This window comes from Pezoporus wallicus, unplaced genomic scaffold (assembly GCF_028554395.1).
Source record: "Pezoporus wallicus isolate ANWC-B61680 ecotype Strahan unplaced genomic scaffold, APGP_CSIRO_Pwel_v1 contig_13744, whole genome shotgun sequence".
Classification (NCBI taxonomy): domain Eukaryota; kingdom Metazoa; phylum Chordata; class Aves; order Psittaciformes; family Psittacidae; genus Pezoporus; species Pezoporus wallicus.
The window spans coordinates 1-14,007 of NW_026635319.1; the positions used below are offsets into that span (position 1 = coordinate 1).

The following is a 14,007-nucleotide window of genomic DNA, read 5'->3' on the forward strand; positions in this document are numbered from 1 at the left end:
GGGGGTTAGGTGCTTTAGGGGGTGTTTTAGGTGCTTTGGGGGGGTTAGGTAGTTTAGGGAGGTTTTAGCTGCTTTAGAGGGGTTTTTGGGGGGGTTTAGGTGATTTAAGGGGGAGTTTAGGTGCTTTAGGGGTGTTTTAGGTGCTTTAAGGGGGGGTAGGTACTTTAGGGAGGTTTTAGCTGCTTTAGAGGGTTTTTTTGGGGGGTTTAGGTGATTTAAGGGGGAGTTTAGGTGCTTTAGGGGGTGCTTTAGGGGTGTTTTAGGTGCTTTAAGGGGGGGTAGGTACTTTAAGGAGGTTTTAGCAGCTTAAGGGGGTGTTTTAGGGGGGTTTTAGGTGATTTAAGGGGGAATTTAGGTGCTTTAGGGGTGTTTTAGGCGCTTTGGGGGGGGGTTAGGTAATTTAGGGAGGTTTTAGCTGCTTTAGAGGGGGTTTTGGGTGCTTTAAGGGGGGGGTTAGGTAGTTTAGAGAGGTTTTAGCTGCTTTAGAGGGGGTTTGGGTGCTTTAAGGGGGGTTTAGGTACTTTAGGGAGGTTTTAGCTGCTTTAGGGGGTGTTTTAGGGGTGTTTTAGGTGCTTTAGTGAGGGGTTTAGGTACTTTAGGGAGGTTTTAGGTGCTTTAAGGGGGGTTTGTGTGCTTTAGGGGTGGTTTAGGTACCTTAAGGGGGGTTTTAGCTGCTTTAGAGGGTTTTGGGGTGTTTTAGGGGTGTCTTAGCTTCTTTAGGGGGGTTAGGGGTGTTTTAGCTGCTTTAAGGGGGTTTTGAGGGCTTTAGGGGGGTTTAGAAGGGTTTCAGGTGCTTTAAGGGGGTTTTAGTGGGTTTTGGGGTGTTTTAAGGGCTGTAGGGGTGTTTTAGGTGCTTTAAGGGGGGGTGGTTGCTTTAGGGGGGTATTGGGTGTTTTAGGGGTGTTTTAGGTGCTTTAAGGGGGTTTTAGTGGCTTTAGAGGGGTCTGGGGTGTTTTAGCTGCTTTAGGGGGTGTTTTAGCTGCTTTAGAGGGATTTGGGTTTTTTTAGGGGTATTTTAGCTTCTTAGGGGTGTTTTAGCTGCTTTAGGGGTGCCCTATAGCCTCTTTAGGGGGCTCTTAGCTTCTTTAGGGGTATCAGCTACTTTAGGAGGGTCTTAGCTGCTTTAGGGGTGCCCTATAGCTGCTTTAGGGGGGGTTTAGCCTCTGTAGGGCTGCCCTAGGTGCTATGGGGGGGGTGCTCTAGGTTGGTACAGGGGGGGTCCCTTTGATAGGGAAAGGCTCATGTCCAGTGCTCCCAGGCCTTAAAAAGTTTGATATATCCCTATATATCCATATCTTTGTCCCAGACAACCCCCCTGTTTCCTCTGGGATGTATGAAAAGCACTTCCCCCCCCATAACTGGAACCTCATCCTATTCCCAGCACTTCCATTTCCCAGTTCAAGCCCCTTCAGCAGGAAGTCTGGGCAGGCACAAACATGGCCAGGGGGGGTGTGGGGGTGGGAAGAGGTAGATACAGATCCATAGGGAAGCGGAGAGGGAAGTTTCTGCCTTCCCCACCACCCCCCCTTGGAGCAGCACAGAGTGGTTTGTTCCTATGGGGAAGCCAATTGCTTTGGCTTGAATCAGGCAATGGGAGCTTTTCCTGCCTCTTCCCAGCACTGAGTAACCTGTGAGTAGCCCATGAGGAACCTATGAGTAAGCCATGAGTAACCTATGAGAAACCCATTAGTAACCTGAGGAACCTATGAGTGATCCATGAGGAACCTATGAGAAACCCATGAGTGACCCATAAGTAATCCACAAGGAACCTATGAGTGATACATGAGTAACCCATGAGTATCCATGAGTAATCCATAAGTAACCTGTGAGTATCCATGAGTGATCTATGAGTAACCTATGAGTAATCCACGAGGAACCTATACATGAGTAATCCATAAGTAACCCATGAGTAATCAATGAGTAACCTGTGAGTGATCCATAAGTAACCTGTGAGTGATCCATGAGTAACCTATGAGTGGTCCATAAGTAATCCATGAGTAACCTATGAGTGATCCATAAGTAATCCATGAGTAACCTATGAGTGATCCATGAGTAACCTATGAGTGATCCATAAGTAATCCATGAGTAACCTATGAGTGATCCATAAGTAACCCATGAGTAATCTATGAGTATCCATGAGTATCCTATGAGTAACCATGAGTAATGTATGAGTAATCCATGGGTATCCCATGAGTAACCCCCAAGCTCCTCCACAGGCCCCCAGTGTGGAAGCACCGCATTGGTCCCATGTCATTCTCCCCCCCCCAGTCTTTAGATCTTCAATGTGACTGTTTCAAAGCCCCAAAGTGACCAAAAGCACACTTTCCCCCCCAAAAATCGTGCCCGTCGCGACATTCCCACCTCCACTCCCTCCCAAAGAGGCTGCTCCAGCCTTTGGCCTGGAAGAAAAAAAAGCCAAAAAAGTCACAAAGTTTGGTTAAAATCACGCCAAAAAGTGTCAAAAAAGCAACAAAAAAGGTGGCAAAGCACTGTTCCCAAACGTCATCACACATCCCCCCCCCCCGCCCCCCATCCCCATGGATCAGATCGGATCCAAGGAAAACCGGGAGCATCCTGATGCCATTCCCTCGTTGTCCCCCCCCCTTTGCCCAAGCCGGTCCCCTCACACCATCCCAGGTCAAACACCACTCCCAGGGCTGGGAATTCCCTCTTTTTCCCTTCCACTTTATGGGATTTGGGATTCCCTGGCTGCCCAAAGCACACGTTCCTGCCCCACTTCCCCCTTTCCCATTATGGGGGGGGGGGGGGGGGGGGGCAATTCCCAGTGTTCCCCCTAAGCACACGGTGATGGTTTGCTCCCTAAGAAAAGATGGGAAAAGGGGGCTCCATCCCTTGCAAACACGCGGATCCCATGGCATTCCAGAGGGATTTCCGCCTCAAACAACAGCCAGGGATTGACTTTCCTGCCTTTTTATCCCAGCTTTTCGGGGCCCTGCTCCTTCCAGGCCTGAGCTTTGCCAGGGAATTCGGGATTCTTTTCCCCCTTGGCAAAGCGGGAATTGCTGCTGGCATCAGGAATTCCTAGGTGGATCCACGGTGGATGGTTCCATAGGGTTAAACAGGAGCAGGAGGAGGCACAACTTCTTCTCCAGGCCTTTTCCTGGTGCCATTCCCAGCTCTTCCTGGTGCTCAGGATCCCTATGGAGCCACTCCTCTGTATCCCAGCACAGATCCCTATCGGGATCCTTCCATTCCCTGGATTTCCTTTCCCAAGGCTTGTTGGGCCGAAGCTTTGTAGGGCCAGGTTCAAGCAAAGCCCAGGCCCTGGAATTGGGTGTTATTCCAGGAACTGGGATGTATCCCGGTGCCAGTGCGTCCAGTTCCGTGTTAGGATTTCATAGGAGCAATGGGAAAGAGCCAGCCTGGAAGCACATTCCCTAAGGAAGCTCCAACTGGGAGGAGAGAGAGCTGGGAAGCTTCCCTAAGGATAAATGGGGCTTGGAATTAGGGATGGCAGGAGGAGGAGTGGGCAAAAGGCATCTCCCTTTGGGAATTCCCCAATGGGAATGAAACCTCAGGTGGAGAGCTCAGGCCCTTTGGGATCAGCTTGGGATAATCCAGGCTTTTGTGAGGGGGACCTGGCTCTGGTGGTAACCCTAAGCCTAAGGAAAATTGGGAATACAGAGAAGGAGCCAGCCCAATTCCCAGCCCTGGGATAAGGAGCAGAGAGTTGGGAATGCTCCCTGTCACCTTGAGCTCCGGCACTTAGGGCCAATGCTTGGGTTTTCCCAGCCTGATGCTGTTTGATCCCATCAAATCCAGGTGCTTCCCCCCCCCCCCCTTATCCCTCCTCATCCAGCTCCATCAGCAACTTCCCACTGCCTCCCCCCCCCCTCACTTCGTGCTTTGCATTCCTGGGATTCAAAGCCTGGAATTCCAAGCCCGCTCCAGCAGGCCCCAGTTCCCCCCATGGAAGGGGGATTCCTGCTTTGTCTGCCTGACATCCAGCCCCGTTCCCAGTTGTTTTCCAGGGATGGGAGCTCTTCCCAACCGGGTGTATCTGCTTGGTTCTGGAACCGCACCGGTATTCCCGGCATTCCCGATCCACAGCCGGGGATGAACGAGGCTGTGTCCATGAGCTTGTGTGGCTTCATTCCCTATGCAGGAGAAGGAGTAGGAAAAGGATAAGGAAAAGGATGAGGATCCCCCCCGCCTCTGGGTTTCAATCCCACTGCAACAACCTGGGTCCTGTTGGGAGAGGAGGAAAACCCACGGGAGCAGACAGAATTCCTGCATATTCCATGCTTAATCCACTCCAAGGCCATGCAGAGTCTCTTGGGGCCCATTCCAGATTGGAATTTCATGGATGGGGCTCCGGGAATTCTCTTGAGGACGTTTGGGATTCGTTATTTCCCCCTCTTCCCTAAGGAATAACAGTGCTATCCTTGTCCTGGACCACCAGCATCCATCCTGGGAATGCGGGAGCTGTTTTCCATGCTCATTATCCCTGTTCCTGCTCTGCAGGGAGGATGGGGAGCTGGAGGAAGGGGAGCTGGAGGATGATGGAGGGGAGGAAGCGCAGGATGCCACCGAATCCCAGGAGCGGGGTCGGAAGGAGAAGGGGGAAAAGCACCACAGCGACTCGGAGGAGGAGAAATCCCATCGGCGCATGAAGAGGAAGCGCCGGAAAGAGAGGGAGAAGGAGAAGAGGAGATCCAAGAAGAAGAGGAAATCCAAGCACAAGGTGAGCGGAACGTTGGGAATCTCCTGGGAATCTCCCATCTCCTGGCTTTATTTTGGGATACAGCGTGCGGGATAACGATGCTGCGGCATTCCTTTGTCCGTGCGAGGGGACAGAGCCTGGAGAAAACGAGGAATTCTCTATCCCAGCCTCCCAGTTTGGAACGTGGGAAGCACAAGGGATGTGATAAGGAAAGGCTGGGAGAGCTGGAGCAGCTCCCAGTGCTTAAAGAGGCTACAGGAAACCCAGAGAGGGGCTTTGGGCATGGAATGGGACACGAGGGGGAATGGGATTTTGGGAAGCTGTTCCCTGTGAGGGTGGTGGGGTACAGGGATGGGTTGCTGGAGAAGGTTTGGATACGCCATCCGTGGCAGGAACAGGATGAGCTTTCAGGTCCCTTCCACCCCAAATCCATGACTCCATGGCAACGTGAGCATCCCAAAGAGCCCCGGGAGAAGGGGGGAAAGAGGCCGGATCCCGGAGCTGATCCGGGATGAGCTTCCCTGTGTCCCATCCCGCAGCGCCACGCGTCTTCCAGCGATGACTTCTCGGACTACAGCGAGGACTCGGACTTCAGCCCTGGGGAGAAAAGCCATAGGAAGTACCGGGAATACAGCCCTCCCTATGCATCTGTGAGTATCCCATGGGAAGCAGGAGCTGCTCCCCATCCAGCCCCTGCCGCCTGCTTCCTCTTCCCTAGGTTCGGTTTGCATCGGGAATTGATGGGATTCCCTCTTTCCTCGCTAACTCTTTGCCTTTTCCCAAAGTCCCACCAGCAGTATCCGTCCTCTCACGGCGCTCCCATGCCCAAGAAGAGTTATTCCAAGCTGGAAAGCAAGAGCTATGGCATGTATGAGGACTATGAGAACGAGGAATACGCTCAGTACGAGGGAGAGGAGGATGAAGAGCTGGGCAAGGAGGACTACGATGACTTCGTGAAGGAGCTCAACCAGTACCGGAGGGTCAAGGAGGGCTCCCACCGCGGCCGAGGTGCATCCCTGGGATAGGATATCGGGAAGCTCTTCCCTATGGCACGCTGGGATGGGTTAAGTGGGGAAGGTTTGGGATGCCTCATCCCCATCGAGGGCCAGGTTGGAGCATCGCTGCCCGTGGATGAGCTTTTAAGCTCTTTTCCAACCCAAACCATTCCATGATCCTATGAAAACCCTTTGGGATGGAGCCTGGTCCCGTTGTGATGTCCCTGGATAGCCTTGATGGGATGGGGGGGGTTCAAATCCCTTTGGCTTCTCCCACATCCATCCTTTGGGCAGCCTCAAAGGGGATGCTCTCAGAACCGGGCCTGTCGGTTCCCATTCCTGCTATTCCCATGGCCTCTTGTCGTGCTTCCCGATGGGATGAAGCCCATCCCAACCTAACCCATCCCTGTATCCGCAGGAGGCCGGGGCCGGGGCCGCGGGTACCGGGGCCGAGGCGGCCGTGGTGGGATGCGAGGCCGGGGCCTGGGCCGGGGCAGCCGGGGCCGGGGCCGGGGCGAGCACCCGGAGGAGGAGGAGGAGATGTACGAGGAGGAGATGGAGGTGAGCTCGACTTCCCAATGGGATCCACGGGAGCCTGGGAATGATCCCGGCTCCCTCACGCTCCCGCCTTCCTGCCCTGCAGTACTGTGACGCCGAGGAGCCCATGGATGAGGATGACTACATGAAAGAGCTCAACCAGTACCGCAGGAGCAAGGAGAGCCGTGGCCGGGGTGAGGGGAGCCTGCCCTGCCCTTCCCCTTTCCCTTCCCTTCCCTTCCATTCCTTCCCTTTCCCTTCCTTCCCCTTCCCTTCCCTTCCCTTCCCTTCCTTCCCTTTCCCTTCCCTTTTCTTCCCTTCCCTTTCCCTTCCCTTCCCTTCCCTTCCCTTCCCTTCCCTTCCCTTTCCTTCCCTTTCCTTCCTTCCCTTTCCCTTCCCTTTCCCCTTCCCTTCCCTTCAATTCCCTTCCCTTCTTCCCTTCCCTTTCCCTTTCTCTTTCCCTTTCCCTTTCCATTCCCATTCCGTTCCCTCCTCTCTCCAATCCCCTCCCCTCTCCACAAGGATTGGAATGAGATCCCAGTGGATGTGTTTCAGGTTTGAACCGAGGCCGTGGCCGTGGTCCCAGAGGAAGAGGGAACAAAGGGATGGGCCGAGGCCGGGGCCGAGGTGGGAACAGGAGCGGGATGGGGAAAGGTGGTGGCATGAACGAAGAGGATGATTACTACGACGAGGACATGGGGGTGAGTGCCTGGGTTCCTGCTCCCTCCATCGGGATGCTCTAAATCCAGCCCCATTCCCAAGGGAATCCCCAATGGGTCTTCCCAGCAGCCCCAAAGCTGCCCCAGCTCCAAGGGGCAGCTTGTCCAACAGGTCCCTCCCTTTTTCATCCCAAATCCCGGTGGTGTTCCCTTTGGGAGACATCCCTGTGGGATCTTCTCCCTGCTGCTTCCCGTTTCCAATTCCCTCCGGAATGCCGTGCTTCCCATAGGACGGCGGTGGGAATTACCGCCGCAACGACCACGACAAACCCCACCAGCAGGCAGACAAGAAGGGCAAAGTGATCTGCAAGTACTTCGTGGAGGGTCGCTGCACCTGGGTAAGGGAAAAAAACCCGGAGCATCCCGAGGGATACGGCCATGGAATGCCGTGGCTGCTCCGGCATCACCTCCTCTTCCTCCTCAGGGCGACCACTGCAACTTCAGCCACGACATTGAACTGCCAAAGAAACGGGAGCTCTGCAAGTTCTACATCACCGGGTACTGTGCCCGGGCTGAGAACTGCCCCTACATGCACGATATCCTATGGGATTCGGCCTGCAAGGAGGTGCAGGGAGCAAGGGGAACCCCGATGCGCAACTCGTCCTGGGGGAAACAAGGGGGGTTTGGAAGGAAAAGGAAGGGAAAAGGGGATTTGGAAGGAAAAGGAAGGGAAATGGAGGGGGTGGAAGGAAAAGGAAGGGAAATGGGGGGGTGGAAGGAAAAGGAAGGGAATTGGGGGGGGGGGATTGGAAGGAAAAGGAAGGGAAATGGGGATTTGGAAGGAAAAGGAAGGGAAATGGAGGGGGTGGAAGGAAAAGGAAGGGAAATGGGGGGGTTGGAAGGAAAAGGAAGGGAACTGGGGGGGGGGATTGGAAGGAAAAGGAAGGGAAATGGGGATTTGGAAGGAAAAGGAAGGGAAATGGGGATTTGGAAGGAAAAGGAAGGGAAATGGGGGGGGTTGGAAGGAAAAGGAAGGGAAATGGGGTTGGAAGGAAAAGGAAGGGAAATGGGGGTTGGAAGGAAAAGGAAGGGAAACGGGGGTTGGAAGGAAAAGGAAGGGAAATGGGGATTTGGAAGGAAAAGGAAGGGAAATGGGGATTTGGAAGGAAAAGGAAGGGAAATGGGGATTTGGAAGGAAAAGGAAGGGAAATGGGGTTGGAAGGAAAAGGAAGGGAAATGGGGGGGGTTGGAAGGAAAAGGAAGGGAAATGGGGTTGGAAGGAAAAGGAAGGGAAATGGGGGGGGTTGGAAGGAAAAGGAAGGGAAACGGGGGTTGGAAGGAAAAGGAAGGGAAATGGGGATTTGGAAGGAAAAGGAAGGGAAATGGGGATTTGGAAGGAAAAGGAAACGGGGGTGGAAGGAAAAGGAAGGGAAATGGGGGTTGGAAGGAAAAGGAAGGGAACTGGGGATTTGGAAGGAAAAGGAAGGGAAATGGGGATTCGGAAGGAAAAGGAAGGGAAATGGGGATTTGGAAGGAAAAGGAAACGGGGGTGGAAGGAAAAGGAAGGGAAATGGGGATTTGGAAGGAAAAGGAAGGGAAATGGGGGTTGGAAGGAAAAGGAAGGGAAATGGGGGGGGGGGAATGTGCTGTTGTAAATCCACGCGTAGCAGGAGCATCCCTTGGGATTTTCCTTGACTCCCAGCACGGGACTTCCCGTGTAAGCTCTTCCACACCACGGGCAACTGCATCAACGGGGACGACTGCATGTTCTCCCACGAGCCCCTCACCGAGGAGACCCGGGAGCTGCTGGATAAGGTACTGGGAGACACTGCTGGGCCTTCCCCCCCTCTGCTTCCCAACCTTGGGAATGCCGGGAATCACCCCCCCCCCCCCCTTCCCATCCCAGATGCTGGCGGATGACGCGGAAGCAGGCGCCGAGGACGAGAAGGAAGTGGAAGAGCTCAAGAAACAAGGAATCAACCCCCTCCCCAAACCCCCCCCCGGGGTCGGGCTGCTCCCGACCCCCCCCCGGCCTCCCGGCCCCCCGGCCCCAACGTCTCCCAATGGGAGGCCGATGCCTGGGGGTCCCCCCCCGCCTCCCCCGCCTCCGTTGCCCCCCCCGGGGCCGCAGCTGCCCCCCCCCATGCACGAGCCACTGTCCCCCCAGCAGCAGGACATGTACAAGAAGATCCCGTCGCTGTTTGAGATCGTGGTGAGGCCCACGGGGCAGCTGGCAGAGAAGCTGGGAGTCAGGTTGGTGCTGAGCATCCCCCCCCCCCCCACGGCCCCCAGGGGCTTGGATCCATGCTGGAGGCTTGGGAGGAAGGGAATGCTCCGACAGATCCATGGGGAAGGGCATCTTCCATAGGGAACGTGGCCTTGGGTACCAAACCTTCTCCATCCTCATAGTGAGGGGACACCTTCCATAGGGAACGTGGCCTTGGGTACCAAACCTTCTCCATCCTCATAGTGAGGGGACAACTTCCATAGGGAACGTGGCCTTGGGTACCAAACCTTCTCCATCCTCATAGTGAGGGGACACCTTCCATAGGGAACATGGCCTTGGGTACCAAGCTTTCTCCATCCTCATAGTGAGGGGACAACTTCCATAGGGAACGTGGCCTTGGGTACCAAGCTTTCTCCATCCTCATAGTGAGGGGACACCTTCCATAGGGAATGTGGCCTTGGGTACCAAACCTTCTCCATCCTCATAGTGAGGGGACACCTTCCATAGGGAACGTGGCCTTGGGTACCAAACCTTCTCCATCCTCATAGTGAGGGGACAACTTCCATAGGGAACGTGGCCTTGGGTACCAAACCTTCTCCATCCTCATAGTGAGGGGACAACTTCCATAGGGAACGTGGCCTTGGGTACCAAGCTTTCTCCATCCTCATAGTGAGGGGACACCTTCCATAGGGAATGTGGCCTTGGGTACCAAACCTTCTCCATCCTCATAGTGAGGGGACACCTTCCATAGGGAACGTGGCCTTGGGTACCAAACCTTCTCCATCCTCATAGTGAGGGGACACCTTCCATAGGGAACGTGGCCTTGGGTACCAAACCTTCTCCATCCTCATAGTGAGGGGACAACTTCCATAGGGAACATGGCCTTGGGTACCAAACCTTCTCCATCCTCATAGTGAGGGGACAACTTCCATAGGGAGCGTGGCCTTGGGGTACCAAACCTTCTCCATCCTCATAGTGAGGGGACAGCTTCCATAGGGAACGTGGCCTTGGGTACCAAACCTTCTCCATCCTCATAGTGAGGGGACACTTTCCATAGGGAACGTGGCCTTGGGTACCAAGCTTTCTCCATCCTCATAGTGAGGGGACATATTCCATAGGGAATGTGGCCTTGGGTACCAAACCTCCATCCTCATAGTGAGGGGGACAACTTCCATAGGGAACATGGCCTTGGGTACCAAACCTTCTCCATCCAGCCTGTGTTCCACCACCCCCATGATTCCCATGGGGATCATCCCAGCCCATCAAGAGTCCATCCCTCCACGTTTTCCTTTGTTTTCTCTTCCAGGCACCCAGGTCCTCCCCCCCCGAGATTCCCTGGACCAGGAGGACCCCCAGGACCGATGGGGCCTGGACCCATGCACCCCGACATGCACCCGGATATGCATCCGGACATGCATCCTGACATGCATCCCGACATGCATCCGGATATGCACCCGGACATGCACCCGGATATGCACCCGGACATGCCCATGGGCCCTGGGATGAATCCCGGCCCCCCCATGGGTCCTGGCCCCCCCATGATGCCCTATGGGCCGGATGATTCCCCACATTCCGGAATGATGCCCCCCGGTCCACCCGGACAAGGCTTCTATGATAACTTTTACCAGCAGCAGGAAGGGCTGGAGATGGATCATGGAATGATGGGAGACCCAGGTACATCCCGAGGGGCGGAGAGGGGGATATTCCCAGGATGCTGAGCAGGAAAAAGGAGGGGGGGGGGGGGTATTGATGGGATTTGCTTCTCCTTGGATTCTCTTCTCCTCAGCAGATGACTACGGAGGCTACGAGGAGCTGGAGGGGCCCCCAGGAGAGCACATGTTCCCTGATCCCTCCTTGGATCCCGAGGCCCTGTGTGAAGGAGGCCCCCCCGGCTTGGCCAAGCCTCCGGGCAGCATTCCCGACTTCCTGCCCTCGGCACAGAGGGCTCTTTACCTGCGCATCCAGCAGAAGCAGCAGGAGGAGGAGGAGAGGGCTCGGAGGCTGGAGAGCAGCAAGCAGGAGCGTGAGAACGAGGAAGGCAAGTGGGAAAAGGGGAGGTTTTCCACTCGGATCCATGGGGGGAGAATGTGGATCTGGAGGGAAAGAGGAGGAATGGGGGGGGTTGTCCCAAGGGGAGGGAGAGGAGCTGGGACAGTGGGAAATGCTGGCTGGAGTGGGAGTGGAGTGTGGTGTGGGAAGGGGGGAGAGGGAGAGGGAAAGGGAGGGAAAGGGAAAGGGAGAGGAGAGGGAAAGGAAGAGGGAAAGGGAAAAGGAAAGGGAGAGGGAGAGGGAAAAGGGAGGGAAAGGGAAAGGGAGAGGAGAGGGAAAGGGAGAGGAGAGGGAAAGGGAGAGGAAGAGGGAAAGGGAGAGGGAAAAGGAAAGGGAGAGGAAGAAAAGGAAAGGGAGAGGAAGAGGGAAAGGAAGAGGGAAAGGGAGAGGAAGAGGAAGGGATATGGAGAGGAAGAGGGAAAGGAAGAGGGAAAGGGAGAGGAAGAGGGAAAGGGAGAGGAAGAGGAAGGGATATGGAGAGGAAGAGGGAAAGGGAAAGGAAGAGGGGAAGGGAAAAGAGGGAAAGGAAGAGGGAAAGGGAAAAGAGGGAAAGGAAGAGGGGAAAGGAAAAGGAGAGGGAGAGGGAAAGGGAAAAGGAAAGAGAGGGAAAGGGAAAAGGAGAGGGAAAGGGAAAAGGAAAAGGAGAGGGAAAGGGAAAAGAGGGAAAGGAAGAGGGGAAGGGAAAAGGAGAGGGAGAGGGAAAGGGAAAAGAGAGGGAAAGGGAGAGGGAAAAGGAAAGGGAAAGGAGAGGGGCTTCTTGGATTTTGGGATCAGGGCTTGTGCTTCCCCTGTGCCTCCCTTCATCTCCTCCTCCTCCTCCTCATCCCGCCAGGCGATCCCGGGAACTGGTATTCCAGCGACGAGGACGAGGGCGGGAGCAGCGTCACCTCCATCCTCAAATCCCTACGGCAGCAGAGCTCCGGGAATGCCGCCCGCCCGCACAAAGGACAGGCCGGGAGCAGCTCCCGCCCGGCCGATCCTCGCCTCCGGGATCCGCGCCTCTCCCGGAATGCCGATCCCTCCGGAGAACCGGGCCCCTCGGACCCCCGCCTCGCCCGCCACATTCCCTCCGCCGTTCCCAAACCCGAGCCTCATTCCAGTGGGCAGAAGCCCCCCCTGCTTCCCGACGACGAGGAAGGGGAACGGGCCCTGCGGGATAAGCCCATCAGTATCCCCTTGGATGCTCTTCCCGGCCATTCCCTGCGGGATCCGCGCTCCCAGCTCCAACAGTTCAGCCACATCAAGAAGGACGTGGTCCTCAACAAGCCCAACTTCGCCCGCATGATCCTATGGAGCCCCGAGGATCTCATCCCGCTCCCTATCCCAAAGCAGGAATTCATCCCCGTGCCGGCCGCCCTCCAAGCCATGCCCGCCCTGGATCCGCGCCTCAACAGATCCCAAGCCTCCCTATCGGATCCCAGGCAATCCCGAGCGGGAAGCGCGCCGGGAGACGCCAATTCCTCGGGATCGGGGCTCCCGGATTTCGAGCTCCTTTCCCGGATCCTAAAGACGGTGTCGGCGGGGGGGAGCCCCCAGAGCGACAAACCCAGCGACCCCCGCGTGCGCAAAGCTCCCGCCGATCCCAGGCTCCAGAAATCCATGGATCCGGCCCCATCCCGAGCTTCCAAACCGACGGATCCCGCTCCGGGAGGGGAAGCAACCGCTCCGGCCATTGCTCCCTATGACCCCCGGCTCCTGACGGGCACCGGGCAGAGCAGCGTCCTCAGCGCCATCAGCCTCTACGATCCCAGAACTCCCAACTCGGGCGGCAAAGCCTCCGAGCCTCTTCCCGAGGGATCTTCCAAGGCTTCGGAATGCGGGAAACCCCCCGCCAAAGCCAAGGAACCCCTTTTTGTCCGGCGTTCCGCTCTGGAACAACCCGACGCCGAGAAAGGAGGCGGCGAATCCGCTACGGACAGGTACAACAGCTACAACCGCCCTCGTCCCAAAGCCGCCGGGAACGCCGCCGATCCCGGTGCTCCCCATCCCGGTGTCCATAACCTCCCGGTCCCCCCAGTCTATGGGATGGTGAAACAGAGCTCCAAATCCGGAGCCGGCAGCCCCTTTGCCGGGAATAGCCCGGCCCAGGACAGCGAGCAGCAGGATGCTGCTTCCCTCAAGGATGTCTTCAAGGGCTTTGATCCCACGGCGTCGCCTTTCTGCCAGTAGAATTCCCAGCGATTCCCAACAACCATTCCCAACGATTCCCTGGCGCCGCTCTGGGATTTGGGGTGTTCTTTTGGTTCTTTGCCATTTATTTTAAGCCCATTAGCGCTCACTTTAGCCGTAGATCCTGTATATAACCCCCCCACACACACACCCCTCCATTCCCGACGGAATTCCCAACGGAATTCCAGAGTTTCCCCCACACCCCGCCGCCAAAACCATGTTTTCCAAGAGAAATCAGCGTTTTCCTCTGTGCTACGAAGCAGCCTTTCCATCGTTTTCCTGCTTTCCCCCCCCACACACACCTCATCCCAAACCATCCCTGATCAAAGGCATCCCGGGGGGGGAAAAACCGGGAATGTTCCATTGGGCATCTCCACCTTCCCAAAAAGCCACGTTTCAGCCCCAAATCCCACCATTCCCACCTTTTACTATGGGCCAGAAGGAGAAAAAAAAACCTCCCTAAAAAGGTGGGAATTGGGCTTCCCAGTTGCATCCGGCTTTCCTGGGTGGTCTTTTTTAGTGGAATTCCATGATTTTTACACTTTGGGATTCATGGGATCTTCCCAACCCCCCCCCCCCCCCCCCCCAAAAAAAAAAAAAAAACGAGCAGGAAAAAAAAGAGAAGGAAAAGTTTCTATTCTTGACATTAAATTATTCCGCTCCCATTCCTTCGCTCCGGCGGGATTT

At 55.8% G+C, this 14,007-nt stretch overlaps 1 protein-coding gene across 1 annotated transcript; it reads left to right on the top strand.

The window, feature by feature from the left end:
• Window positions 1–4,389: 4,389 nt before the first annotated feature.
• On the top strand, window positions 4,390–13,362 carry ZC3H4 (zinc finger CCCH-type containing 4; the record flags this gene model as incomplete). The annotated part of the gene is made up of 13 exons (XM_057418661.1): window positions 4,390–4,705; window positions 5,224–5,334; window positions 5,470–5,692; window positions 6,098–6,240; window positions 6,323–6,410; window positions 6,772–6,917; window positions 7,166–7,273; window positions 7,360–7,476; window positions 8,586–8,690; window positions 8,782–9,128; window positions 10,409–10,776; window positions 10,892–11,140; window positions 11,984–13,362. Coding segments are annotated over 13 exons (3,658 nt in total), but the record flags the coding sequence as incomplete, so codon positions are not given.
• Between the last annotated feature and the right edge of the window lie 645 nt (window positions 13,363–14,007).